Here is a 27,147-nt window from a genome sequence, read left to right as displayed (position 1 = left end):
TCTGTAGTCAACATATATTTTTCTAGTTTTATTCTGATATGATTTTATATAATATTTATATATTTTATATTTCATATAATGGTTTATTTTATTTCAGTTTTATTTATTTTGAATTACCCCCAAAACATTTTTTAAATAGTTTTATTTTTATTTTTTCAACAATAACTTCTTTCAAGGCTTTGGTTCAACAGGTTCATGACTCATTTGCGAATTGTCTGAATCCAAATATTAATTAAAAAAAAATCCTTATCCAGTTTCTCAATCCTTATACAGTATCTCAAGCTAAAAAAGGTAATTCATTGGTTGAAAACTATGAGAACCCAGTTTATACTGATATCTGTTGGTTAATGTTTTACCCTATTTTACCAAGCCATATTGTTTAATGTATTTTGAAAAAAGTAGAGAGGTTACTGAGTAAAAGGGAGTCGTTTTCTGCCGGTCATATCACTTTAAACATACTTTTTTTTGGTGCAAAGATTACTTGTATTGCTATTAACAGTAGCTGCTGCAGTGTCTTACATGCAGTATATGCACATGCAGACTTATTTTATAGATTTAACTGAGGAGAGTAGCACAAATGCTAATGTTGCCATTGTCTATTTTTATTAGCAACCCGTGCAGCTGTAAAACAACAATGCCAGCTAAGTCCTTAAACTGCTGCACCCTGCCCTGTCGTATCCACTGTGCTATTGGACACTGTTTGGATTTGAGTAGCTTCAGTGAAGCTGTCAGTTAAAGAATCTTTGAGTCCCTGATCACCAGCTGCTAGGCTAAACTGTAGGTTTTCTCTATTAGCTATTCAGTGAGTTCCTCACAAAAAGCTCTCTGTGTAAAAGTCCTTCGGTAGGTCAGGCCTCTGATGGATATTATATGCTGTGAGCGGACCCGTACTGTAGAAATGTTTCAGTGTCTTAGTATAGAGGGATTTTACTCAAAAGCATCCCTACAAGCTAACGGTTATCTGTTGAATAAGAGATAAAGGATAAATGATGCACACTGTGTCTGTTTGTTTGTGTTAGCGCAAGTGTTTGTGTTAAGACAAGTGATCTAATCGCTCTGACCGAGGGTTCCTCTACCTACAACGCTTTAGGAAATTAAATGTGTGTGACCTTGCTTTAGCTTTTGTGTACAACTGTGTGTTTATATCAAGTGTGACACAACCTGTCCTCTTCCCACAGGCACAAGCCCACACGCCCCCGCCAAAGTCCACGTTTCGGTCTCGACGACCTCGGCCAACGTCTCGTGGGAATCTGGTTACGATGGCGGCTTTGAGCAGACATTCTCAGTCTGGTACGGCCATGTGTGAGTCATCCCAGCATGCTTTGCTTTCTGCTTCTTTTCCTAACTGTTGACCTGAGCTCTGCTGCTGCTGTGAGGCTGCTACATCTGGGGGGACGGTGTGGGACGGGGCAAAACCTTTCCCCCAAGGGGTGAGATGACCAGCAGGGCCTTCCATACTTTTAATATTAATGGCAGTGCAGTTAAAATGTTAAGGAGATAATTTTGGGTATAGAGCATCATGGTTAGGAATTTTTGTTGTGTATATACTAATGAATAAAACACAGTCTAGACTCTAGTTTGCTCTTCAAAGTCCTGTTCATGACTTCCAAATATTTGTTTCCCAGAAAGTCTTGAACATAGATAATCATTTCATGACTAGTCCAGATCCACTGTTTTCTTTATTGAGTTTTTTTCCCTCTACGAGCAGTTCCCTAGCATGCTGGCCATGTTAATCTGGCTCATAACGATATGATCAGGCAGTAAAATCCCTCTACTGGGTTGTTATGAGTTGAGCTGCATGCAAAGTACCTTATTAAGATGACGACCATTTTTGTGTTGTGTGCAGTTCGACTGCTTTTTAATCACTTCAGCACACTAAAAATAATGGCATGTTCATGTGATTTAGAAGGAACAGTTTACTGCTGATTATAGTTATGGAAGCCACATTTACAGTGTGTTAGGGTAAGGCCTTTTTATAGTTATTATTGTTTATTTAATCACAGTGACCCCCTTCCTAAAATATAAAGCCAGCTATATTCATGTTTACATTCATATATACAGACCCATTCATACTGTGAGAAAAATAAGGTATAGTAGACTCAATAATGAAAGATTCTCTACTTTCTTTTCTCTCACTGCCATGTCTTTCCAAACATGTATGACTTGATATTTTGAGAAATGTCTCTTAATACAAAAGAACGACATGAGGGTGAGTTAATATCAAAACATCAAATTAAGTTCTAAACAATGATGTTGAAGTACAATAGAACTTTTCAGATGCTAATTAATCAACTACAGGTCCAGCTTATTGAACTGCAAATGTTTGGCAGGTGCTGTGAACAGGTGCCAGTTTGTACATTCAGTATTTATTAAGCCCTGATAGATTCTGAACTATGATAGATTTTGAGATATGCGATGTATTTATTAATATAAAGACTTTGTCTTGTGCCTTCTCGCAGTTCAGTGCTTAACAGTTTTTGATATTGTAACCGTATGCAGAGAGCCAACAATTGCAAGTAAGTATTTACTGGAACATAATTTTATAAGTTTCCATTACTTGCTGTCTTACGGTGACAATCAGGTTTAAAAGAGGTTATAGGTTGCGGAGGTACTTTTGTTATTGACATGACCATTACGGCAAACTCTTGCTTCTGGCTCAGCACGTTCGTCTCCTTCGCCTCTTCATCTCTCTGCTGCCCATGCCAGTGCTTCTGCATCCCTGTGATTCTGCTCCTTCTCTGGCGCTGTCCTCTGCGATATTCAGCCGGAATATCAGCATTCTATAGCTCTCTGTGCTCCTGCCCCTATAGAATGACACATGCTTTTTGTTTGTTTGCTTCGATGGGTACGAGCAAGAACATCTCAATCGTTTGTCTCTTAAGCTCCTTTAAATAGTATCTTTGCTACTTACACTTTTTAGAAAATATTTTTGCAATGTCACAGCAGGTAACAGATGGCAGACATGTTTAATGGAAATGTAGCATGAATAGGTTTAGACGGTTACAAGCCCTGGAGACTATAAATAGTCATGAATTGTAGTCTGAGAGTTTAGAGACACATATGGTGAAAAAGAGGGGAAAGTCTAGGGATTATATGAGATGCAAGGGGAAGTTTATATATATATATAGACATACTGTATATAAATGTATAGACTACCATTCAAAAGTTTGGGGTCGGTGTGATTTTTGAATGTTTTTGAAAGAAGTGTCTTATGCTCACCAAGGCTGCATTGATCAAAATACAGTAAAAACAGCAATATTGTGAAATACAATTACAATTGAAAATAACTGTTTGATTTTTAAATATATCATAAAATATAATTTATTCCTGCAATGGCAAAGCTAAAATTTCAGCAGCCATTTTTCTAGTCTTCAGTGTCAAATGATCCTTTAGAAATCAATCTAAAATTTTTATTATATATATTTTTAAAATTCTTTATTGAATAGAAGATTTAAAATAACAGCCTTTGTGTGAAATAGAAATGTTTTGAAAAAAATGTCAATTATTTAGTAAATTTAAATAATTTTTAATACAATTTTATAAATTATATAATAAATCCTTTTAATAAATCCTTGCTGAATAAAACTATTAATAAAAAAATGTATCAACCCCAAACTTTGAATTGGTATTGTTTATACATATATACATTTGTGGTGCCCAGTTTCTGATTTTCTGCTTACATCTGACATATTATTAAAGTCTTGAGGCTTTTTTTCTTATTTAGTATTGTACATATGAGTGCTTGTGGTCATTTATTTGGAAATTGTTTAAAAAATGGAGAGGTTGTCTAACTTTGGCCGAATAATTACACCATATATATATATATATATAATTTTATTTATTTATTTATTTCAGTCTTCATGCAGAGGATGTATAAAACAATGTGGCTTTAAGATTGAAAAACACTGACATGAACTTTCATTTGACTGTTCGCTCATCAATAAATTTATTTTCATGTACATTGCAAGATCAGAATTAAATTCAGTTTCAGTGTTATTTTTGCTGACAGATCAATGTCATATATGAGGAAACTGGGTCTGTATGTGCTCAGCATTCATAGTCTGTACCGAGTACCAACTTGAGTCCTTCCATTAATGCAGCACTCCACACAGGCAAAAGTTCAAGAAGAATAGAAGGCCCTCTGGAGGACCCTCCAGGCCTCCCTCACCTTTCTGCATCAAACTTCTTTTTAGACCATCATTATCCACTGGCCTGATGTGTCCACCACAGGTACCCGAACGATCGGCGGCCTGTGCCAAGAGCTGACTAAAGGTGTCATTTGAAACATTGGGCAGTGTGACTCATGCTTTAAAGGTTGTGTGTGAATGGCCTTTAAAGGTGATCCATGTGAGATTAAACAACAGCTTCCGTCAACCTCGTTGACGCAGATAGTTGGCGTGTTCCGTCCATTCCTGTGTATTGCAGGAGAGGTGCTGAGCGACAGCTGAGATGCTGTGAATAACACACATCTCAAGAGCCTGTGAACTCTCATGTTATAAGGGCATGGAGGAAGTGATCAATTATACCTCAGTCAAATATTATGACTCACACCAATAGGAACAATAGGACATCCGTCAGGCGTCATTCCATGCATGCCAAGAGCAGTAGTTTATCAGAATACTGGTTGTAGATGCAGTCACACTTGCAATGGATGTGTGCAATAGGGCATGATGTCACTGGCTGCTGTACCTAAAAAAGCAATACATTGTAAATATAAAAAATCAAAATGTTAAAATACACAGTAATATATTACTGTGTAGGGTCCAATTCTCACTATTAATTAGTTGCTTATTAGCATGCATATTACTAGGACAATGGTTATTAGTACTTATAAAGCACATATTAATGCCTTATTCTGCATGACGATATTATTCATCCCTCCTACCCAATACCAAAACTTAACAACTACCTTACTAACTATTAATAAGCTGTAATTAGAGTTTATTGCAAACATCGTGGTGAATAGTAAGTTAATATTGAGAATTGAACCCTATTCTAAAGTGTGACCAAATATACTTTCTATTCCACTTATCCACAACTTTGCAGCCATTCTTACTGTTTCCTCTAAGAGATTGTCCACAAGACTCATTTCAAGCCATAGGTCATTCCCAAGAGAGCCAGAGAGATGTAGGTTGCATTCTTCATGATTTCCTCTGTGAAATAGTGAGACAGTTTTGTATTATTGGATATCACTGAGCACTCACACTGAGCCAAACAAGCTGTCTTTTTCCATAAAGCTGCAGGCAGTGCTCTCATCAGTGTTGTGAGCGATGTGATAATCATTATCCGAGCGTATGTGCATGCATGACAACTTTTTCCATCTGTGCATGTGACTCCTCCTGCAGGGTGAAGAGGGAGCAGTTAGGACCGCATGACTGGCTGTCCATGCCTGTGCCCAGCGGGCAGCACTGGCTCCTGGTGCAAGGTCTGGAGCCCGAGACGGCCTACCAATTCAGCGTCCTGGCCCAGAACAAGCTGGGGACGGGCCCGTTCAGCGAGGTCGTCACTGTGAACACACTAGGTTGGTCACCCGTGCGATCCAACATTCAATGACAAGTTCATCTCTGCCTGACAGAAATTTGTTTTATAGTAGGGTTAGAAACGCTAAGAATTTAACAATTAAAGTAGAAATTCTGACTCTTAACAATTATGATTCCTTACTGATTTATTTTAGTACTTCTAAAGAAGCAACAAATTCTTGTTACTATATTACACCATGTTATATACACTATGGACAAAAGTATTGGGCCACACCTCTTAATTATTGAATTCAGTTGTTTCAGTCAGACCCACTGCCACAGCTGTATATATGAAATCAACCACCTAGCCGTGCAGTCTGCATTTACAAATGTGTGTGTGGCGAGCAGGACGAGCTCAAGGGCCTTGGGAGGACGGTACGAGACCTGTGTGTCGCACAGGTGTCGCTCATCAGCAATCACGCAACCAGCCTCGCGCCGTTCTCCCACGGGCCTTGGCCTCGTCCTGCTCGCCACATACCCCCATCGTCCCTCACTATGGTTTGTTGGTCGTTTTGAAAAATCTCAGGGATTTCAACCGTGGTACTGTCTATAGGATGCCACTTTTGCACTATGTCAGTTTATGAAATTTCATCCCTGATAGATATTCTGCGTGCAACAGCAACTGTAAGTGGTATTATTGGAAAGCGTTTAGGAACACCAGCAACTCCGCCGCAAAGAGGAAGACCATGTGATGTCACAGAGCGAGGTCACTGAGTGCCGAGGCGCATGGTGCGTAAAAGTCTGCAAGAGTCATCAAGAGTTCAAAACTTCCACTGGCATTAATATCAGCACAAATACTGTGCGGCAGCTTCATGGAATGGGTTTTCATGGCTGAGCACTTGCATGCAAGCCTCATCATCAAGTACAATGACAAGCATCTGATGGAGGGATGTAAGCATGCCGCCACTGAACTTTAAAGCAGTGGATACATGTTCTGTGGAGTGACAAATCGCGCTTCTCTGTTTGGCAGTCTGATGGGTGAATCTGGGTTTGGCAGATTGCCAGTTAAACTTTATCCACCTGACTGCAACTGTAAAGTTTGGTGAAGGAGGCATAAAGGTATGGAGCTGTTTTTAGGGGTTAGGGCTAGGTCCCTTACTTCCAGTGAAGGGAAATCTTAATGCTTCGGCAAACCAAGACATTTTGGACAATACTATGCTTCCAACTTTGTAGAAACATTTGGGGGAAGGCCCTTTTCTATTCCAGCATGACTGTGACTGTGACACAAAGCAAGGTCCATTTAGACCTTTTGGCTATTTCATCCATTCTCTATTGGTTGAATGGGCAAGAATTCTCACAGAAAATCTCTAAAATTATTGTTAAGCCTTGCCAGAAGAGTGGAATCTGTTAAAGCTGCAAAGGTCGGGCCAACTCCATATTAATGTCTATGTATTTAGAATACAATGTAATTTAAGTCCCTGTTGGTGTCATGTTCAGGTGTCCCAATACTTTAGAAAGTATAATACATTAAACCTCCTCATGACAAACAACCAATTTCAGATGTAATAATTAATCTGCAAATATTATAATGCTTTTTAGCTTTGGTCACAATTATTTATGAAAACATATAATGCATTATAATGTACATTATTAATACCTTTATAATGCATCATACATAAAGGCTTTAAGTAACGTGTTACAAAAAACGCTACTAGAAGAAATACTAATACTAGTAACAAATACTAAAAATACTAGCACATTTATCGCTTCTAAAACGCCATCGTTCTGACGGTTAGGGTCAGCAGTTTTAGCAAACAAATACTTCAGCATTAAATTGACCAAAGGTGACAGAAAATACATGTATAATGTTACAAAATATTTATTTTCAAAATAAATGCAGTTTTTTTTAAGTATCCACAAAAATATTAAGCAGCACAACAGTTTCAACATTAATAATAAGAAGAAATATTTCTTGAGCATAATATCTGCATATTATGATACAGTGTTTTGCTTTCTTCCCTCTAGTATTTCCTATAAGTACCCCAGAACCACTGGTGCTGCTTACCCCACCACGGTGCCTCACAGCCAACCGGACACAGCAGGGAGTCCTACTCACATGGATCCCTCCAGCCAATCACACGTCGCCGATTGATCACTACATCATGGACTTCCGCCTCGGGGAGAGGTGGGATGTTCTTGATGATGCAATCCCTGCTGGAGAGACAGAGCTCTTGGTTAGAGACCTGGTTCAGGTATGCCTGTGATCACAATTTCAAGTTTGACACACAGCTTGTTTTGGCATTTCTGCAGTATTTGAGAATAAGCTATAACTATAAACTGATTTTTGTATTGTTTTAAACCTAGAATGATTATTCATGCGGCAGTAGAAATGTGTGTATCATTTAGTCATAGTTATGTTGTTCCGAAACAGAACCCTTAGGACCATTTGAAAGCCATGCAAATTATATTTTTATTACATTTCCTAAAATGTAAATTTGAAGGAAAAAAGCAAAATGACAGAAATATTTCTCAAGGTTTTACTCACAGTAATGCGTTCAGAAGTTGTTGTTTTTTGCATATTTGTCACATTTGGATGCAAATTTATTCCAATTATTTCACATTCCTTACAATGTTTTAATCTACTACAACTCAACCTTCATAGGACTGATTTTTCTAGTGACCCCAGGTAATACACCTATTTAAAGGAAACATGCTGTAAATGTCTCTGCATTGTTTTACAGGAGGCCTGGTATGAGTTCAGAGTGATAGCAGTTATGGAGGGCCTTGTCAGTGAGCCCAGTAATGTAGTGGGAGTCTCTAGCACAGGTCAGTGCCCATACTGAGGATTTTAGAACCTGTACTGTGATATTTTACTGCACATGATATCATGTTGTAATGTACTCTTGACATTTTTGTGTAGGCTCACACAAACATTAATGGAATGAGTTGACTCTGAGTTAGTGGTGGTCTGATGAGCCTCTGCTGCCATCTGATGGATGTAAAGTGAATTATTTTGCCTTTGCTGAACATCTTATTTGAGAATTAAAGCAAGTTCACATTCAGAAATATTGGATGCCTAGTGTTCTTTTTGTTTGAATATAGTCAGACAACGGTACAACATTTTTTATAGTTTCAATATCTCAAACCAAAGTTAATGTTCACTGAAAATACAAATACAAAAATAAATATTTAACAAAGACTATGGACATGCCAGTTTGTTTAGTATTTAGTAGGTCAAATATTTATAATCACTTTAAGCCATTTATATTTTAACTTTTGAAAATATTCACTTTTGAGATCTGTCACCATATATACTACCATTCAAAAGTTTGGGGTCAGTTAAGTTATGCTCACCAAGGCTGCATTTATCTGAGCAAAAATACAATAAAATGGTAATATTGTAAAATGTTATTACAATTTAAAATAAATGTTTTCTGTTTTTATATATTTCAAAATGTAAATTATTCCTGTAATGGCAAAGCTGAATTTTCAGCATCATTACCTACTCCAATCTTCAGTGTCACATGACCCTTCAGAAATCATTCTAATATGCAGATTTTGTGCTTAAAAAACAGTTTAATGTTTTGGAAACAGTTGTGCTGCTTTATATGTATATTTTCAGGATTATTTTATGAATAATAAGTTCAAAGAACAGCATTTACTTTTTGATCAGTTAAATGCATCCTTGCTGAATAAAAGTAATAATTTCTAATAATAAAAAAATACGTTTGAACAATAGTGTAAACCTATTTTTTTACATGATTGGTGTATTTTATTATATTTCGTTCTGTTGACAAACCTTGTCTGTTAGCATATTCTAGTGATTGACAACCACCCCTAATGACTGATTTCACTAAATAGATAGTTCAAGCACAACAGTCGGAATTCAATCACTTCTTGAAATCAAAATAAATGTGAGGCTGCTCAGTATTTGATCTCATTTCTTGAAGCATCCCACTGTGATTTAAAATGTATTTTGAATGTCTTTATGAAACAAGATAGCTGGCTATTTCATTCTGTTTCAGTCTTTCTAACATTCCCTCCTATTAACTAAATAATACAAAATGAGCTGTAAAGACAGCCCGTCTTAGGCAACTAAGAATGAAAGAGCTTGTGTGTGTGTGCTGAAGGCGAGCTTGTTTGTATCTTTCAGACTATTTCCCGCCGCCTGAGGTGCCAGACGAGGGACTGGCACGGCCGGTGGTGGCAGGCATCGTGGCCACCATCTGTTTCCTGGCAGCAGCCGTCCTCTTCAGCACACTAGCAGCCTGCTTCGTCAACAAACAGAGACGGCGTAAGCTCAAGAGGAGACGAGGTCAGTGGTGCCCTTACGGCCAGAAAGTCCTCCTCTTTCTCATCCAAACCCCATACACTTTACATCTTACCCTACTGACAGACTGAAAACTTTGATGCAATTCAAACAGACTGGGAGATTTTTTGTGGTCTAAAGCAATTCCATTTATTTAAAGTTGCAGTAGGGAGTTTTGAGAAAATGTTGACTTAGTCTGAAAATTTGAACAAGCACAACTTACAGGTCCAACCCCCTTGCTCTCTGCTGCGCTACAGCCCTCCCTCCACAGCTCCTCCCCCACAGCGGAGCCTGCCGTGAACGCGCAGGCTAGTAAGCAGGACCACCGATGACGGCGGATTATAGTCGGTAATGGAACATTCACTAATAGGGACGAAACATCAACAATATGCTTTACATTGACTATGGCCTGCCCATACTTTGACTACAAACTTGGTCCTCAAATCATTATGTATTTTGCAATACATGTAACTTTATAACGTTGCACCATTTCTATAAGTTATAAATAGCTAGTAAGATAACGTTAAAGGATTAGTTCACTTTAAAAAAAAACTTTTGCTGATAATTTACTCACCCCCACGTCATCCAAGATGTCCATGTCTTTCTTTCTTCAGTCGAAAAGAAATGAAGGTTTTTGATGAAAACATTCCAGGCTTTTTCTCCATATAATGGACTTCAATAGGACACAAACGTTTCAAGGACCAAATGACAGTTTCAGTGCAGCTTCAAAGGGCTTTAAACGATACCAGACGATGAATAAGGGTCTTATCTAGCGAAACGATCGGTCATTTCAAAAATAAATACAAAAGTTTAAGTTTTATAAGCACAAATGCTCGCCTTGCTCTGTTCTGTGATGCACGTTCGTAATCCTGTTCGAACTCGTTCATCAAAATGAACAAATCTTTTTTCGAGTCATTTCGTTCGTTGAATGAACGAAATGACTCGAAAAAAGATTTGTTCATTTGGATGAACGAGTTTGAACAGGAGAGTCACGAACGACGGTACGCGCTCGCGCTGTGCAAGAGAGGGGTGATCCGCGCGTACACGAGCGCGATTGACACTACTAAGACATTCCTCCTGGTCTGATTGGTTGTTTCTGACCGGGAGCTGTGTATTTCTGCAAATGGCAATAGGACCACAGGGAGGAGCCAGAGGAGCTTGATTTTTTTCACAGATTATGTCTCATATTCTACTGTCAGGACATAATGACAGTTTTAACAAATATTGGTTTACAAAAGTGACCTACTGGAGCTTTAACATTCAAGACATCCCCGCTATCTTGTTCTCTTACAGTATGAAGAGGTTTATATAACAGGTAACTGCCACTATTGCACAAATGATGCTGCAGAACTCCCAAAAAGCTTTTCATCAGGAAATTAGTCTTTTTATGCGTGTGTGAAATCTCTAATTGCTTTCTTTCTCTCTGGTTTACTCTTCGACAGATCCCCCTCTGTCTATAACACACTGCAGAAAGAGCGTGGAGACTCCGTAAGTAATGTCTTTTAAGAATTTCTCCTTCTCCCCTTGTACCTCAGTTCATTCAGAGCGAGTGTGCTTTATAAATCAAGGCATCTAACAGGTCCACCCTCTCGCTTAAGGATCCTATTAGAAGACCCATTAATTACTGCTCAGTGATAGGCCGGTAATTCATGGATGTAGTGTGTTCATAGACTGGACGGGCTAAGTTAATTTCATCAAAGAGCAGTTTCTTCATTTTTCCATTAGTTTGCTAAATAGTTCTCTCATGCGTTTGCCTTAATTTGCACTATAGATCAATGGTTCTCAACCAATGGGACTCCATTGTCCACAAAAAGGTAACTACAATAAGTATAATTCTAATAATTAAATTTCAGAATTCCAGGAGTTTTGGGAGCTGTAGTTTAGTCGTTTGTGATTCACTGGATAAGGATTACGAATAAAGATTTTTACTACAATAGCTTAGCAAAACTTGTAAAATGTGCCATGATATTTTAAAGGAATAGTTCACTTGAAAAATGAAAACTATGTCATCATTTACACACCCTCAAGTTGTTTGAAACCTGTATGAATTTCTTTCTTCTGCTGAACACAAAGGAATATATTTTGAAGAATGTCAGTATCCAAACAGTTGATGTACCCCATTGACTTCCATAGTAGGAAAACAAATACAATGGAAGTCAATGAGGTCCACCAACTGTTTGGTTACTGACATTCTTCAAAATATATTCCTTTGTTCAGCAGAAGAAAGAAATTCATACAGGTTTGGTTTACAACAACTTGAGTGTAAATGATGACAGAATTTTAATTTTTAAGTGAACTATTCCTTTAAGATTTTATTAATTTGCATTTACATTTATTTTCCAGGTCTAGAAATCAAACTTTTAAAATTAGGCTAGCTCATATATCCAGGTTATCTACACTAGTTACAATCAAAAAGTCTCTAGCTTAATTAAATCTACTTTTTTTGTAGAGGCACTATTTGAGGGCACAGTTTGTAGTGGTGTTCAAAACAATATTGGACGTTATCGAGTGCAACTCACCGCAATAATGAGTATACAACCGATGTACGCTCAATATCCATCCATTTTCCAAAACCGCGTGTCCAATGTGACAAAAGCATGATTTCCATTACACGAGAGTAGATGTTAAAACTTCATGCTGATTTGTACTCGGCTTTCGCCAAGATAAGCACCAACTAAGACGTAGCTTTACAGTAACCTATGCTTCTCCATCCATTTACGCTTCTTTCCATCTGGTGACGTGAATCTCCTTCTGTCTGGTGTTAATAGTGTATTTGCGCGTCAGCACACACAACAGCTGCAACCACAGTGCAGTCCCCCCATAACAACGTAATGACTGTAAATACTATACAACCTCTACAAATAAACCAACAGTGCTGCTGAGACCTAACCACAATCTCACAATCTCTCCGCAACCCAACCATACGCGCCAACCCGTTTGACTAAGGCTGTCGAGCCCCACTGGTGCGTTAATATGCAGTTTCAGTGGCAACGGTTCCGTATGGCATACCACCTACCGCAAATCACAATATCTGCCCAACCACCCGTCATTCACGCAATATACAGAGGAACGTAATGACTGTAAATACTATACAACCTATACAAATAAACCAACACCCTTCAAGTTTTCAAGAATTCTACGAAACCGTAGCATGGCGGCCTGTACTCAGCCAGCTAGAATCTTTCCGTCTCAACCACAGCCAGTTGCTGCTCCTTTCTGCTGCTTCAGATAAGTTCTTTACTGTGCGACGCAACTCTTGACTACTGAATCCGACGTCTCTGAGGAACCGGGTTTTAGAGTGTGGAACAAAACCTCGACAACCCACTTCCACTGGATAAACCTGGACTCTCCATCCTCGCTGTTCTGCTTCAGTGGCCAGATGAGCATACCGCAATTTCTTCTTCTCATATGCCTCATCTACCGTATCCTCCCATGGCACTGTTAACTCTATCAGTTGAACAATGGGTGCTGATCCAGACCACAAAACAATATCTGGTCGCAGGTTAGTGGTGGCAATCTCAGGTGGAAAAATAAGCCGTTGATCAAGATCAGCCAGCATCTTCCAGTCCCTAGCAGCTTCCAGTTGTCCTGGGCGAGAATTGGTGTTAGCACCTTTTCTTGGTGGTTGCTCGCCTGGGCGGAGGAATATTGTCTTCTGCGTGTAATGTTTTGCTAGAACAGGCGGCAACTTATTGGTCATACTACGCTTGCCTTCCAATGCTAAAGCCAAACATCGCAATACTTGGTCATGGCGCCAAGTAAACCGACCTTGGCTAAGAGCCACCTTACATCCTGTCAAAATGTGCCTTAATGTGGCAGGTGATGAACACAAAGGACAAGAGGGATTCTACCCAGAGGTTTAGGTTCTGCGGTGATGGGAGAACATCATATGTTGACCTAATAAGGAAACTGATCCTACTCTCTTCCATTGACCAAAGGTCTTGCCAGCCCATTTCTCGTTGTTCCACACTCTCCCATCTCACCCACTCTCCCTGCTTGGCCTGGGAAATGGCCTTTATACATCTCATCCTCTCCTCCTGCTTTCGCACCTCGTTGACTACCAGCTTCCTCCTTTGAGCTGGGCCTGCCTTGTGCCATTTAGGAGGAGCTAAACTGAGCCCAAAACCCCCTCTTCCATGCTGTACCTGTCCCACGATATCCCCAATTTGAAGGTCAGCCTTTGCCTCTACTACAGATTTCTTTGCTGACCACTTTCTACCAGTTTTTACCACAGGGGCTGCCTCCCTTACACATTTGTCGCGTGACTCTGCTAAAGTAATTTCCAGTCTGACCTTGGCACACTTAAACTCTTCGGTTAAAGCAGAGACTGGCAGCTGCAATACTCCTTTACTATAAAGTCCCACTCTGCTGAGGCAGCGTGGAACTCCCAACCATTTCCTGATGTATGAACTTATTAACGCTTCCAGCTTATCCACTGTTGTCAAAGAAACCTCATACACAGTCAGTGGCCACAGCAACCTTGGCAGTAGACCAAACTGAAAGCACCAGAGTTTTAGTTTGCCTGGTAGAGCACAGCTATTTATGCTCTTCAACCCTTCCACTGCTTGTCGTCTAACTTCTCCCACTCGAACTGTGTCCTTTAGATCCTCATCGTACCATCTCCCTAGACTCTTCACTGGCTTCTGAGAAACTGTTGGTATTGCCTCACCTTTAATGAAGAATATTTTATCTACTACCTTGCCTTTAACTATTGAGATGCTCCTTGATTTAGAGGGCTTAAATTGCATTCGTGCCCATTCAATATTATCTGTTAACTTCCCCAATAACCGATTAGTGCAGGCTACCGTTGTAGTCATGGTTGTCATGTCATCCATGTATGCTCTGATTGGTGGTAGTCGCATCCCAGAAGCCAAGCGCTCTCCTCCTACTACCCATTTTGATGCCCTAATGATTACTTCCATTGCCATGGTAAAAGCCAGTGGAGAAATGGTTCATCCTCCCATTATTCCAACCTCTAAGCATTGCCATGTAGTGCTGAATTCTGGAGTTGAGAAACTAAATTGCAAATCTCCAAAATAGGCTTTCACTAAATTTGTTATCGACATCGGTACCCTGAAAAAATCAAATGATGCCCAAAGAAGCTCATGTGGCACTGAACCATATGCATTAGCCAAATCCAGGAATGTCACATGGAGCTCCTTCCTCTCCTTTTTAGCTGATTGTATTCGTTGCCAGATAACACTGATATGTTCTAAGCATCCTGAGAATCCTGGAATGCCCGCTTTTTGAACTGAAGTGTCAATGAAGCCATTCTTTAATAGGTTGACAATCTCTGAGCAATAATGCTGAAGAAAATTTTCGACGTTTAATAGTGAAATAGGGCGAAACTGACTGATGCTTGTAGCATCTTTTTCTTTGGGTATAAAGACTCCCCCTGCTCGGCGCCATGATCTAGGTACAACCTGCTTTTCCCAAGCCACTTTTATCAATTTCCACTGAATCCTTAGAACTCCTGAAGCACTCTTGTACACTCTGTACGGAACTCCATTAGGCCCTGGAGATGATGAAGCCCTTGCCTTTCTCACAACCTGCTCTATCTCTTTCCACTTAGGTGCACAGACCTCCATTTGGTATTCTGGTGGATTGACAGGTGGGATGTCTGACGGAATTGACATAGGCTCATGCCTTTTTGCATCTGTATGCGTTTCCTCCAAATATCTCTCTAGCTCAACCCTAGATGCTTTTAAAGTGCCATTCTTCTCACTGGTGAATAACTTCTTTATGAATTTGAATGGATCTTTATAGAAATTAGCCCTCGCACGTTCCTTCTTTTTGTAGCGTTTCCGTAGGCGCTCAGCTCTGCGTAATGTTGCAAGCTTATCTTTTATGGCCCTTTGTAAGAGATTGAGTCCCTCCTTCTGACTTTGTTCCGCTCTTTTCCATTGCTTCCTCAGCTGTCTCCTTTCTCTAACTAACCCTTCAATTTTCTGCTGCCGTCTAGACAATCCAGGAGTAGTTTGTACTTTTTCCTTCCTTTTTTCCACACCAAACCTCTCACTTCCATATGCGTAAATGATGTCCCCAAATTTATCCAGCTTCTTTTCAACTGTACCAGTTAATCTTTCCAATGCAAAGCATAGATCTGTGTTTACCGTGTCCCATGCAGTTTTCTCACTAGCTCTTGGCCATCTAACTCCAGGCCTATGCCCGTTGAGGTTCTTTTCTCTCTTATGCTGGTTAGTCTGACCGGGTTCACAAGAATCAATGTGTTCATCACTAACTGTGCAAACCCTCATCTTATCTATGACAGGGTTGCTGATATCCTGCGAACTGTGGTTTGCTTCCTGTCGCTGGATTTCATTCGACTGACTTGACTGACTCCGTAAGAAGTACTGATCAATGCGAGGCCCTTGTCCCTTCTACCTCAAGCATTTCATTTTCCCTTGATGAATCTTCAAACCCCTGACCGTTGTCGGCTTGCTCCAGCCATAGACACAAGCTTGGAGTTCAATGGCTTTGCTAACTGCTGAACCTGAACTAGTCTTTTGTGAAGTACTCTCCATACTCATATCCGTTTCCATTCCAAAGTCGTTAACCATGTTGTCCACCATTGAGTCATCTTCCGCCCCTGCTCTCGCAGACTCTAGGGGTATTTTCCTCTTTAATTTTTCAGAAGCCTTGGGCGGGTGTCTCCAGCATCCTGTAAACACAGAGCTGGATACTGCCTACAAGGGTAGCTAACCCTTACCAGACCCATTGGGGTCTCTTTCCTCCTGTCAGCTGTCTCTCCAGGCTGTCACAAGGTCTTTCCCTTGTTGCCAGCAGCACTATTCACCGCAGTCACTGGACGTATCCAGATCTTCGTGATTTCCATTACACGAGAGTAGATGTTAAAACTGATTTGTATTCGGCTTTCGCCAAGATAAGCACCAACTAAGCTGAGCTTTACAGTAACCTATGCTTCTCCATCCATTTACGCTTCTTTCCATCTGGTGACGTGAATCTCCTTCTGTCTGGCAAAAGCTTATGACAAAAGCATAATATTATACAGGCACAAATTCCCTTTTAACTGATTATTAAATAGTTCAATTAAAGTTTATACATAGTTTCTATGACAGAGTTCAAGATAAATCTTTTCATCTTACTATTGGTGCTGCCAGTTTGCCAAGTTTCAAATAATTATTAAAAAGCAAGCACAAACAATGCAAAAGCGGCATGCCTTCTGGCGCACTCAGTGTCCAAATTCACTCACTCGTTTTCATTCACTCCCTCAAGTTTAGGGTTTAGGGGCTCAAATTCGGACACAGCCTTAGTAAACCGTAAAGAGGCGTGATAAAACAATAGATGACGGGAATACAATCTTGAAGAAGACACTGCACTTCTTTCATACATTACAGGTTTGTCAAAACAGAATGTATCTTTTGGTCGTGCTGCACCGCTACTTGCTAAAAAAAATAGTTAGCTACTGGAAAAGCTACACTGTTTGAAAAAAACAAACTGAGCTACTGCCAGCAGCCATATCACCCTGTAGCCCAAGACTGGTTGCCCACCAAATTTGCCCAGTGGCCTCTATCCATCATGGCCTCCTAATCATCCCCATATACTGAGGTAATCATACCCATATCACTTTGTCTCCTGTCAAGCTGGTGTGTGGTGGGAGTTCTGGCGCAATATGTCTGCCGTCGCATCATCCAGTGGTGGTTGAGGAGATTCCCCCTCTATGTAAAGCGCTTTGAGGGCTATATAAAAGCGCTATATAAAAAATTGAATGAATGTACTGTCAAGCTACTAAAAAATTTAGTTTAATAGACTTCAAAATTCAAAATATGTTGGACATGTAGTTTGCAAAGGGAATCTATTACAACACCTACATAAAGTGTATCATTTTTTATTTTATTTATTTTAACCAGGTGAGCAGTAACAGGAAAACATTTAGGGAGAAAAAAGGGAAAAAGGGGGTGGGATCAAGAAACGCCTGAATGAATTCAAATTTGGAAACCTTAACATAAACGCCACTGTCTCTGAAACTTAACTCTATTTGCATTGGTGCCTTGCAGCATTCATTATTAGCATTTGATGTTAATTTCTTCTTTTTTTCTTTTCTGTTAATGAGCCATTTGAGACCAATGTTTTGTAGTGAGATTGAGGCAATTCTGCTTGATGTTTGTGTTGTTAAACTGTTGTCTGTAAATGTTCATGGTTTTGATGACACTTACTACCCCAGTAAAGAAAGTAGGACCTGGTTTCAGGTTCATCCTCATAGCAGTTGATTTCTACACAGACACCGAGTCAGAGGGATTCAAAGTGACCCTGCAGCTTTTGAGTTCCCATGGCAACAATCAGCCACTTAATAGAGTGTGTAAAACATGCTCGTACAGTACAAGCACTGTTAATTATATACATCTGTGCATCGTGTGATTTGAATTGTATAGGTGTGCTTAAAGTGTTTTTTTATTATTTTTATCATTTTGTTTACTGTAATCCAAACACTCAGACTATCAATGTATTGTGTGAAGATTGCCCTCTTTGTCAAAATCTTTCAAGGGATAGTTTATTCAAAACTGGTTCTTGCGTGTCTGCATATATCAATTGCTCAAATAGGATTTGTCATTGAACATAAACATATAAGGGCTTATAAGCTCATTAATATTTGAATGAGGTAAGCATTAAGGCTTGTTTGATTAGTTGTGTATTCATCAAGCAGGGTTTTATAAGCCACCATTAAAAGTGGCGCTAACCACTTTAACAACAATACCTCTGGACCCATTACCATGGTAAATGTGCATGCTGTGTTGTCTCTGCTTTTAAGAATGCCTCTTACCATGCTTTCATATTTTTATTTTGCATTTACCATGGTATACTAACAAGCTGCTAAAGAACACAGAGTTTCTTCTCTCCGGTATTTTTATTTCACTGCAAACGTATCTTTTCTTAACTTACATTTTACACTAACTCTGCTGTTTGTCTTTCTTCCCAGTGCTAATAACAGTGGACATCGGTGACTAGGATTTTCTTATTTATATTTTCAATAGTTATAGTATTTGTTCATATTATTTCTTCATAATCTGTTTTACTCAATACATTTTCTGATGTCCTCTAATGCTTCAGAAATGCAAGCGATGAGTTTTAAATTAATAGAGAGCATACAATCGTGCTCCTCTGTAATATTAAATTTATAGCTATATGATCCTCCTTCATACATATTTTAATAAGCTAAATAAGTGGGTTAGCTCTGATATGATGTCAGTCATAACCTCCATAGTGGTGCCATTTAAAAACATGCTGCTATTAATGTTCACTTTATTTCATGTCATGCTGGGATATGTTATATGTTTGTGGTAGTGCTTAAGTATAGCACTGAAATAATTTTTTACTGATTATTTTAGTTACGTAACACCTGTTTATCGACAGTATTATTATGGCATCAAGTATGATTTCATTTTGAGTTATTGTACCTCTTTTTACATAGGCTTGTGCTTTGCAAAATTATACAGTGGGGGCAAAAATTAGAGAAAGAAAGAAAGAAAGAAAGAAAGAAACACACACACACACACACACACACACACACACACACACACACACACACACACACACACACACACACACACACACACACACACACACACACACACACACATACATGTTCGTTTTTATGCAACCTGGAGCAGTAAGTCACAGATCTTTGCACTCCACTGTATATGAGCTGCTTTTGCCAGGAATCTCAAATAAGCCTCTTAATGTCTACTGGTATATCAAAATAAGGAGACTGCATGGATCCAAGCTGGCCTTGATATCCCTGCATGCATATGCCTTAAAATATGTGAAAGATGTTTAACAGTGTCACTTAATAAATGAACTGTCCAGTACCCATGTTCATTATCATTTCTTATGTCCTTAAGCTCAGCCTTCTTCTTTCCTTCTATTCTATGTCTCCATGTCATTGATTTTTTTTCTCCTGTTATGTTGGTTGTATGGAAAGCAGCTTCGTTGATGGCCAACATGACCCCTCCCCTCCCCGTCCCTCCCGTCTTTATTGTGTTTCCTGCCACAGGAGTCCTCTTACCCCTCTACCTGGCATAGAACCCTTCTGGGAAGGCCAGGAAAGGAGCAGCTACAGGCCTCCGCCTTCCAGTCCTCTGTGAGTGCCTGCACCTTGTTCAGCAGTGTGCACTGCCTTATCTCGCATGCGTCCCATGTGCGCTGCTGGGCACGGTTGTTTTGGCAGGCTGTGAACCCATGCGCTAAACACACTGGAGACCCATAAAACTTAAGAATTTGTTGCCTTTTGGCCCGACTCAAACATTTACGCTTAGCTCTGTGAAATTAAAGGTGCTTTCTGGGTTTTTTTTTTTTTTTCAACTTGATTTCTGTTTTAGTATAATGTTTGTATAAACATATTTAATGGGAGCCTAGCAGGCAAGTGTGCCGGATGTTTTCAAATCAGATATGTACAACCCCAAATCAGAAAAAGTTGGGACATTTTGTTCAATGCAATAAAATCAAGAATCTGTTATTTTCTTTATTCTATTTAAACTTTTATTAGCTGACAAAAGTGCAAAGAAACGTTTTCCAATGTTTTCACTGACCAACATAATTGTATTTTGTAAATATGAACAAATTTTGATGGCTGCAACACACCCCATAAAGTTGGGACAGAGACATGTTTACCACTGTGTCACTTCACCTTTCCTTTTAATTACACTTTTTAATCATTTGGGAGTTGAGTATACTAATTGTTGGAGTTTTGCTAGTGGAATATTTGCCCAATCTTGTCTGATACAAGACAGCCGCTCAGCAGTCTGTGGTCATCATTGCCTGATTCTGCTTTTCATGATGGGTCATACATTTTCCATAAGAGACATACAGTATCTGGACTGCAGTAAACAGGCAGGCACATCCCTTCTATGGTGCAGAGTGTCTAGAAACCACTCAGTTTTAGCATTTGCAGAATGCCTGGCATTGTCTTGCTTCCCAGGAAAGATGTCATCTTGATGGCAGTTTTTGTCTCTCTACAATCCAAATATATGCCTACATGTCAATGGTACCTTCACAATAATGCAAGTTACCCATACCGTTTGCAATGATGCACCTCAATACCAGCACAGATGTTTGCTTTTGCACCTGTCGCTGGTGAAAGTCTGGTTGGTCCTATTCATCTTTGGGACTGTGAACTCGATGTCCATTTTCTCCCAAAAACAAGCTGAAACATGGACTCATCTGACCACAGCACACATTTCCACTGTCTTTAGACCATCTGAGATGAGCTCAGGCCCAGAGAACTCCCGGCATCTCCACATAGAACTGATGTAAAGCTTTCTCGTTGCGTAACAGAGATTCAAGTGGCATTTCTTGATGCAGCGTCAGACTGTGTTCAGTGAAAACGGTTTTCCAAATTACTCCTGAGCACATGTGGCTGTATTTAACGGATTAGCATGATGGTATCTTGTGCAATGCCATCTGAGGGCTCAAAGGTCACGCACATTCAACAGAGGTCTACTGCCTTACCCAACACAGACTGAGATTTCTCCGGATTCCCTGAATCTTGTGACAATATTATGTATGGAAGATGATAAAAGACATAAATTCTTTGCAATCTTGCATTGAGAAATGTGATTTTTTAAATTGTTTGACAATTCTCTCAAGATATTTGGCACAAAGTGATGAGCCATGACCCATCTTTGCTTAAAAAGACTAAAAAGCACTTTTACACCCAAACATGATACCCTCAACTATTACCAATTCACCTGTTCATTGTGGACTGTTTCAAAAGAGTTGGATAATCTAATTTAGATAATCTTTTCACTTTTATTTGGTCTCTGTCTCAACTTTTTTGGGGTGTGTTGCAGCCATCAAAATCAAAATGTGTGCATATTTACAAAATACAATTATGTTGGTCAGTGAAAACATTGGAAAACGTTTCTTTGTACTTTTGTCAGCTAATAAAAGGTTAAATAGAATGAACAAATCACAGATTCTTGATTTTATTGCATTTTACAAAATGTCCCAACTTTTTCTGATTTGGGGTTGTAAAACTTCTGTTATTTTAAACATGAATGCTCAATTAATGTTTGTGGTTTACTTTTAAATTGTTATTTTGTGGTGAAACTTGTTCTCTAGGTGGAGTAAGTGGTTATGAATTACAAAAATAATTTCTCGGAGTGGAGTTTGCATAGTTTAATAATGTAAAAGTACTAGGTATAGTTACATTACATTACTACAATTTCAATTCTATCACACAGTCACATGTACTGTATAATTACTTGTGTATACTGTATAGCTAATCTCGGCAGTGTAATTGTTTATATCATTGCAAAATGTAACTATCAACCAGCTCTTTAAAAAAAGTTGGATATAGAATGTCCAACTTTATCCGCATATACAGTGTACTCATGTAGGGCAATACTATAGCATATCTCAACTGCTGGATTGCTTGTGTCATGGCAAAATGTAAACTATATAACCGCCCAGCTCTAATCTGCCAAATGCAACTATAGGCCCTGTTTACATCTTGTATTAAGATATGTTTTGGTCAATCAGATCCGAAGTCCCATCTGCAACTGTAAATGCATGTATATGAGTGATTGTCATTGTCACATAGCACTCCTTTCCAACAAAAATGTTGTCTCATTTGATTGGGTGGATCAGCCATCAATCTGACTGGGCCTAATGTAGCCTCGCCACTGGTTCGAACACATTCGACCACATGAGCGTCTACTCACACCATGAAAGCAATCCGGACGAATGCACTTTTGACAACCTCTGGAAGTTGTCGAAAGTGGAGACCACATTTACACCTGTATTTAGAATCATCCAATTGTGATCTAAACGACGAAAAAAGCTTCTTAATACTAGGTGTGAACAGGGCCGAAAATGCATGAAAATATTACGATACAATTAACATTATAATGAAACATCATGATTTTATGTAAAGCTGCATTAAAACAATGCATATTCTGAAAAGCGCAATGTAAATACAATTGAAAAAATGGAAGAAAAAAAAGTGCTATATTCTACACTTTGGGCAACCTATAAAATTTGGTCATGAGTCCTGTGAATTTTACAAACAACCTAGGCTTCCATTATGTGTATTTACCTTCAACATTGTTTGTCAGAACCAAACATGCAGTCTATAGATTTTAGGTTAATAAATAACCTGGAGTGAACCTTTAATTTGATTAAAGCATCGATTTTAATGTGTCCTGTAGAGGGCGACACAGCACCTTTAATTTGATAATGATGCAGTGCATTAAGAGTTGTGGAATCCTCTACACAGAACTCGGTCAAGTTGGTCATGAGAGCTTTTCATAACACTCTCTTTTATATATAATTGAGCAAACACTTTAAATTATTTAGCTTTTTATCGAAATTTCTTACAAATATTTTACAGACAATCTCTGAATCAAACTTAATACTGCTCCCCAAAGTCAAGTCACTCACTACATGGCTGGGCCTTGGCTTTGAGATGACACACTTAATGTGCGAGATGAGTGTGGGGATATGAGTTTTGATTCTTGTGATGCTTTCACTTCTCTATTTAGTTAAGCCTTTGCAGTTTATACTCAGTTCTTCTTAGCATTATTCTCACTCATGTTGGGTCTATCTATCTATCTATCTATCTATCTATCTATCTATCTATCTATCTATCTATCTATCTATCTATCTATCTATCTATCTCTCTAAACTTTAAGCAACTTTTATGATTCCACACATTCAAAATTGACTGTATAGTTTAGTTTAAATAACTGCACACATGAAGACCACTGGCCGCCAAGGGGTGGCTTGCACTCTATTTCATGTGTCTTATTCACCCCATAATGTTTGTTTCAGATTTCTCCCTCCCAAGCATCTGAACCACTGCCTGTATCTCACCAACAAACCCTTTCACACCAGAGGTTAACGTGCAGCAACTGCTGTTCCAGTGTTCAAATTGTTTTTTGTTTGTTATTTGTTTTGTTAGTGGATTTAACTTATATAAATGGTAAATATTGCACTATCTTGGTATATTGTGAAGCTTATGCACTTTGTGTGGTTATTTGGAATTGCTTTTACAGTCAATTGTAGTAGTAGAATGAGCTTTTAATGAGATATTGTGCCAAACACAGTTTGAACTGTGGTATTGTAATGCCTGACAATCATTCTTGAATGCTCAGCTTTATTAGTCCTTAAAGATTGTGAATGGTGTGACCTAATATAGCAACTATATGAATTTCCAATGTAAGCTACAGTAGAATCAGAATTGAGTCTCAGTTTGAAGATTGTTTAAACTCATTATGAAGTTCCAGGAGAAATGTGCATGGAAGGCAAAGTAAAGACAGAGACGGTTAATTTTGTTTGCCTCTCTATAAGGTTTGATACCATCTTTCTGTCAGCGATATGAGGTCTTTATTTTTCATCACAACATTTAGCAGGACAACAACTTGAGATGATCAGCTGATAAGGGTAATTACAGTTAAAACACATTGAATCTCTGATGTTTTATCAATGTTTTTATCCAAAACATGTTTACTCTTGCAAAATGAAAGCAAAGCCTTTTTGATTAGCAAGTCAATATCTAGTCAGATCTATCTGTGTGTTTAGATTTCTTTAAATTTTTTTGACAGACATATTGCATATTATGCTTTTAAACATTTGTGAGAACAATGTTGGAAAGTGTGGACTTTTTTTACCGAAGAGTGTGAATTGTGTGTTCCCTTATGCTTGGCTTGGGAAAAGCCTGCTTAATAGTGCACTGTATTGTTGCTTGGAGCAAGCATAACGTCATTGCACCTGAATGGTGGTCATCAATAGGCAGTTGCCATGGAAACCCAGCTCCGTCACCGCAGCCATTACAAGTGAAAGTGCATGCTGTAATGATTCAGCAAAAACAAAGCTTCAGCCATTACATGTACATTTGTTACTGAATAAAGTATTATGTCTCTAACATTTCCTGATTTGCTCTCTTCTTTTCTGGACTATGCTTGTTACTTCTCGTTGTTTGGTCACATGGATACTCTCAGTTGAATGTCTTTGAAAATGTCACCTTCTATGATTAATATTTCTTGATGATATATTTTGTCTACAATACACACACACAAACACTATAATTAATTTTTGAGGAAACAATAATGTTAAAAATGAATTAGTTATGATATTCAAACAGTGGTGACTGGAGAGTATAAGGGCTTACCAAGGATGAGTTATGACAAGATATATCCAGAAAAAAAGAGTGAAAATTACAACAACACATTTTTATCTCATATAGAGCACAAAATGGCTTTATTTTGAATTAAACATTATTTCTCTGATGGTTGTCAGGGTGGAACTTTCTGGGGCATAGAATTACAATGTAAATATTTTCAAGACCATTATCCTAGATATCATTTTCAATCTAATTTGAAGATAAATAATTGTTCCCTTTCGTTGTCACTCCGAGTTACGTCGGATGACGACGAATGAGGTTTCGCTTAGAAAGCCTATCAACTTCGAGTATTACAAAACGAGCCAATGGCAAAGAAATGCCATGGGTCTGCGGAATTTGCATAGCGTATCTCCGCCTTACCTCGTGGGTATAAAAGGAGGACGCCGGCAACATGCAGATATGTTTTCGCTTCGGAGCCAAGTTAATTCTTCGTTCCACAAGCCATCTCTGAACTGTCAGCTTCTTACAGACGAGCGAGTTTCGGCGATCTCCCGGCGAGTGCGCGCTTCCTGCTTATCTGTGCAGTGGTTTGCCAGTGAGTGTGTTTCTCCCCGGGCGCTTCAAAACTCTCAAGAGTTTTCTTTCTCTCACAAAAGGGCTTTTTAAAGACGGCTCGCCCGTTCATTTCTGGTTGCGGTTGACTCATTTCTGATTTTGATGGGCACATTCTCTGCTCTGCGTGCTTGGGCTTGATCACGCTAGAGCAGCGTTTGTGGATGACTCACGTTCTCCTCGCGGGAACATGACCATCGCGTCATTACGGTCGAGACTCAATGATCTCGTTTGAGAGAGAGTCACCTCATCCACACCCCGATCTAACACTCTCCACGTGAGGTGCTACTTCGGCTGGTGGCCAGGGTGACCTGAGGGTGTTGGAGTGGAACAAAGGCGCCGACTATCCGTCCGTGCCCCATGCCCCCCTCTTTATTGACGCAACCCGGGAGCGATCACGGGACGCCCGCGGGCCCGTCTTCGGACCCCGCGCGGGTTTCCTTTGATGTTCCAGAATCGGATCTGTTGTCCATCGCAGCATCACAGGGCGGGCAAGAATCTTCAGGAAGTGAAATCCGGTGGGTTAAGGCCAATCCTGGACCTGCGCGTGCTGAACCGCTCCCTTCACAGGCTGCCATTCAAGATGCTCACTGCCAAGCGCATTTTCGAATGTGAACGGCCCCAGGATTGGTTTGCAGCGATCGACCTGAAGGACGCCTACTTTCATGTCTCCATTCTCCCTCGTCACAGACCGTTCCTTCGGTTTGCCTTCGAGGGGCAGGCATATCAGTACGCGGTTCTCCCGTTCGGGCTAGCCCTGTCTCTTCGCGTCTTCACGAAGGTCGTCGAGGCAGCCCTTGTTCCCCTCCGTGAACACGGGGTTTGCATCCTGAACTATCTCGACGACTGGCTGATCCTAGCTCACTCTCGAGATCAGGTTTGCGAACACAGGGATCTAGTGCTCCGGCACTTAGCCCGTCTGGGCCTTCGGGTCAACTGGGAGAAGATCAAACTCTGCCCCGTGCAGAGGATCTCTTTTCTCGGTATGGAAATCGACTCGGTCGCCATGTCCGCGCAGCTTACGAGCAAGCGCACGCAGTCACTGCTGATTTGCCTGAGACAGTTCGAGGGCAAGAGCGCGGTTCCACTGAAACTTTTTCAGAGGCTCCTGGGGCATATGGCATCTGCAGCCGCGGCAACGCCGCTCGGATTGCTTCATATGAGACTTTGGCTTTGGCTTCGCGACCGAGTCCCGAGGTGGGCATGGCAACATGGCACCTTCCGAGTACCAGTTACTCCGACCTGCCGTCAGACCTTCACCCCGTGGTCGAACCTCAGTTTTCTACGGGCCGGAGTGCCTCTGGAACGAGCTTCGCGGCATGTTGTTGTAACAAAAGATGCCTCCTCCACGGGCTGGGGTGCCATGTGCAATGGACATGCTGCCGCGGGCTCCTGGATAGGACCCCAGCGCCTATGGCACATCTATTGCCTCGAGTTGCTGGCTATACGTTATGCTCTGCGCCGCTTCAGGGCCGTGCTCAAGGACCAACACGTACTAGTCCGATCAGACAATACCGCAACTGTAGCGTACATCAACCGCCAAGGTGGTCTGCGCTCCCGCCGTATGTCGCAACTCGCCCGCCACCTCCTCTTATGGAGTCAGAAGCATCTGAGGTCGCTTCGTGCCATTTATATCCCCGGAGCTCTGAACTGTGTAGCCGACGAGCTCTCACGGTTTCAGCTCCTCC

At 40.0% G+C, this 27,147-nt stretch overlaps 1 protein-coding gene across 4 annotated transcripts in view; it reads left to right on the top strand.

The window, feature by feature from the left end:
• Positions 1–27,147, top strand: part of igsf9bb (immunoglobulin superfamily, member 9Bb) — a 143,844-nt gene that overhangs the window by 107,306 nt on the left and 9,391 nt on the right. For 3 of the 4 annotated variants that reach the window (XM_077233172.1, XM_077233174.1, XM_077233175.1), the window contains exons 12-17: positions 1,179–1,302; positions 5,346–5,521; positions 7,485–7,711; positions 8,201–8,285; positions 9,613–9,774; positions 11,211–11,256. In XM_077233172.1, coding sequence (XP_077089287.1) covers positions 1,179–1,302; positions 5,346–5,521; positions 7,485–7,711; positions 8,201–8,285; positions 9,613–9,774; positions 11,211–11,256 — 820 coding nt within the window. The remainder of the gene's footprint in view (positions 1–1,178; positions 1,303–5,345; positions 5,522–7,484; positions 7,712–8,200; positions 8,286–9,612; positions 9,775–11,210; positions 11,257–27,147) is intronic. The other variant, XM_077233173.1, reaches the window with a different exon arrangement.

This window comes from Siphateles boraxobius, unplaced genomic scaffold (genome assembly GCF_051911475.1).
Source record: "Siphateles boraxobius isolate OS27281-9 unplaced genomic scaffold, OSU_SipBor_1 18, whole genome shotgun sequence".
NCBI classification, from domain to species: domain Eukaryota; kingdom Metazoa; phylum Chordata; class Actinopteri; order Cypriniformes; family Leuciscidae; genus Siphateles; species Siphateles boraxobius.
The sequence above is the reverse complement of the archived record's forward strand: the minus strand, read 5'-3'. Positions and strand labels throughout refer to the sequence as shown.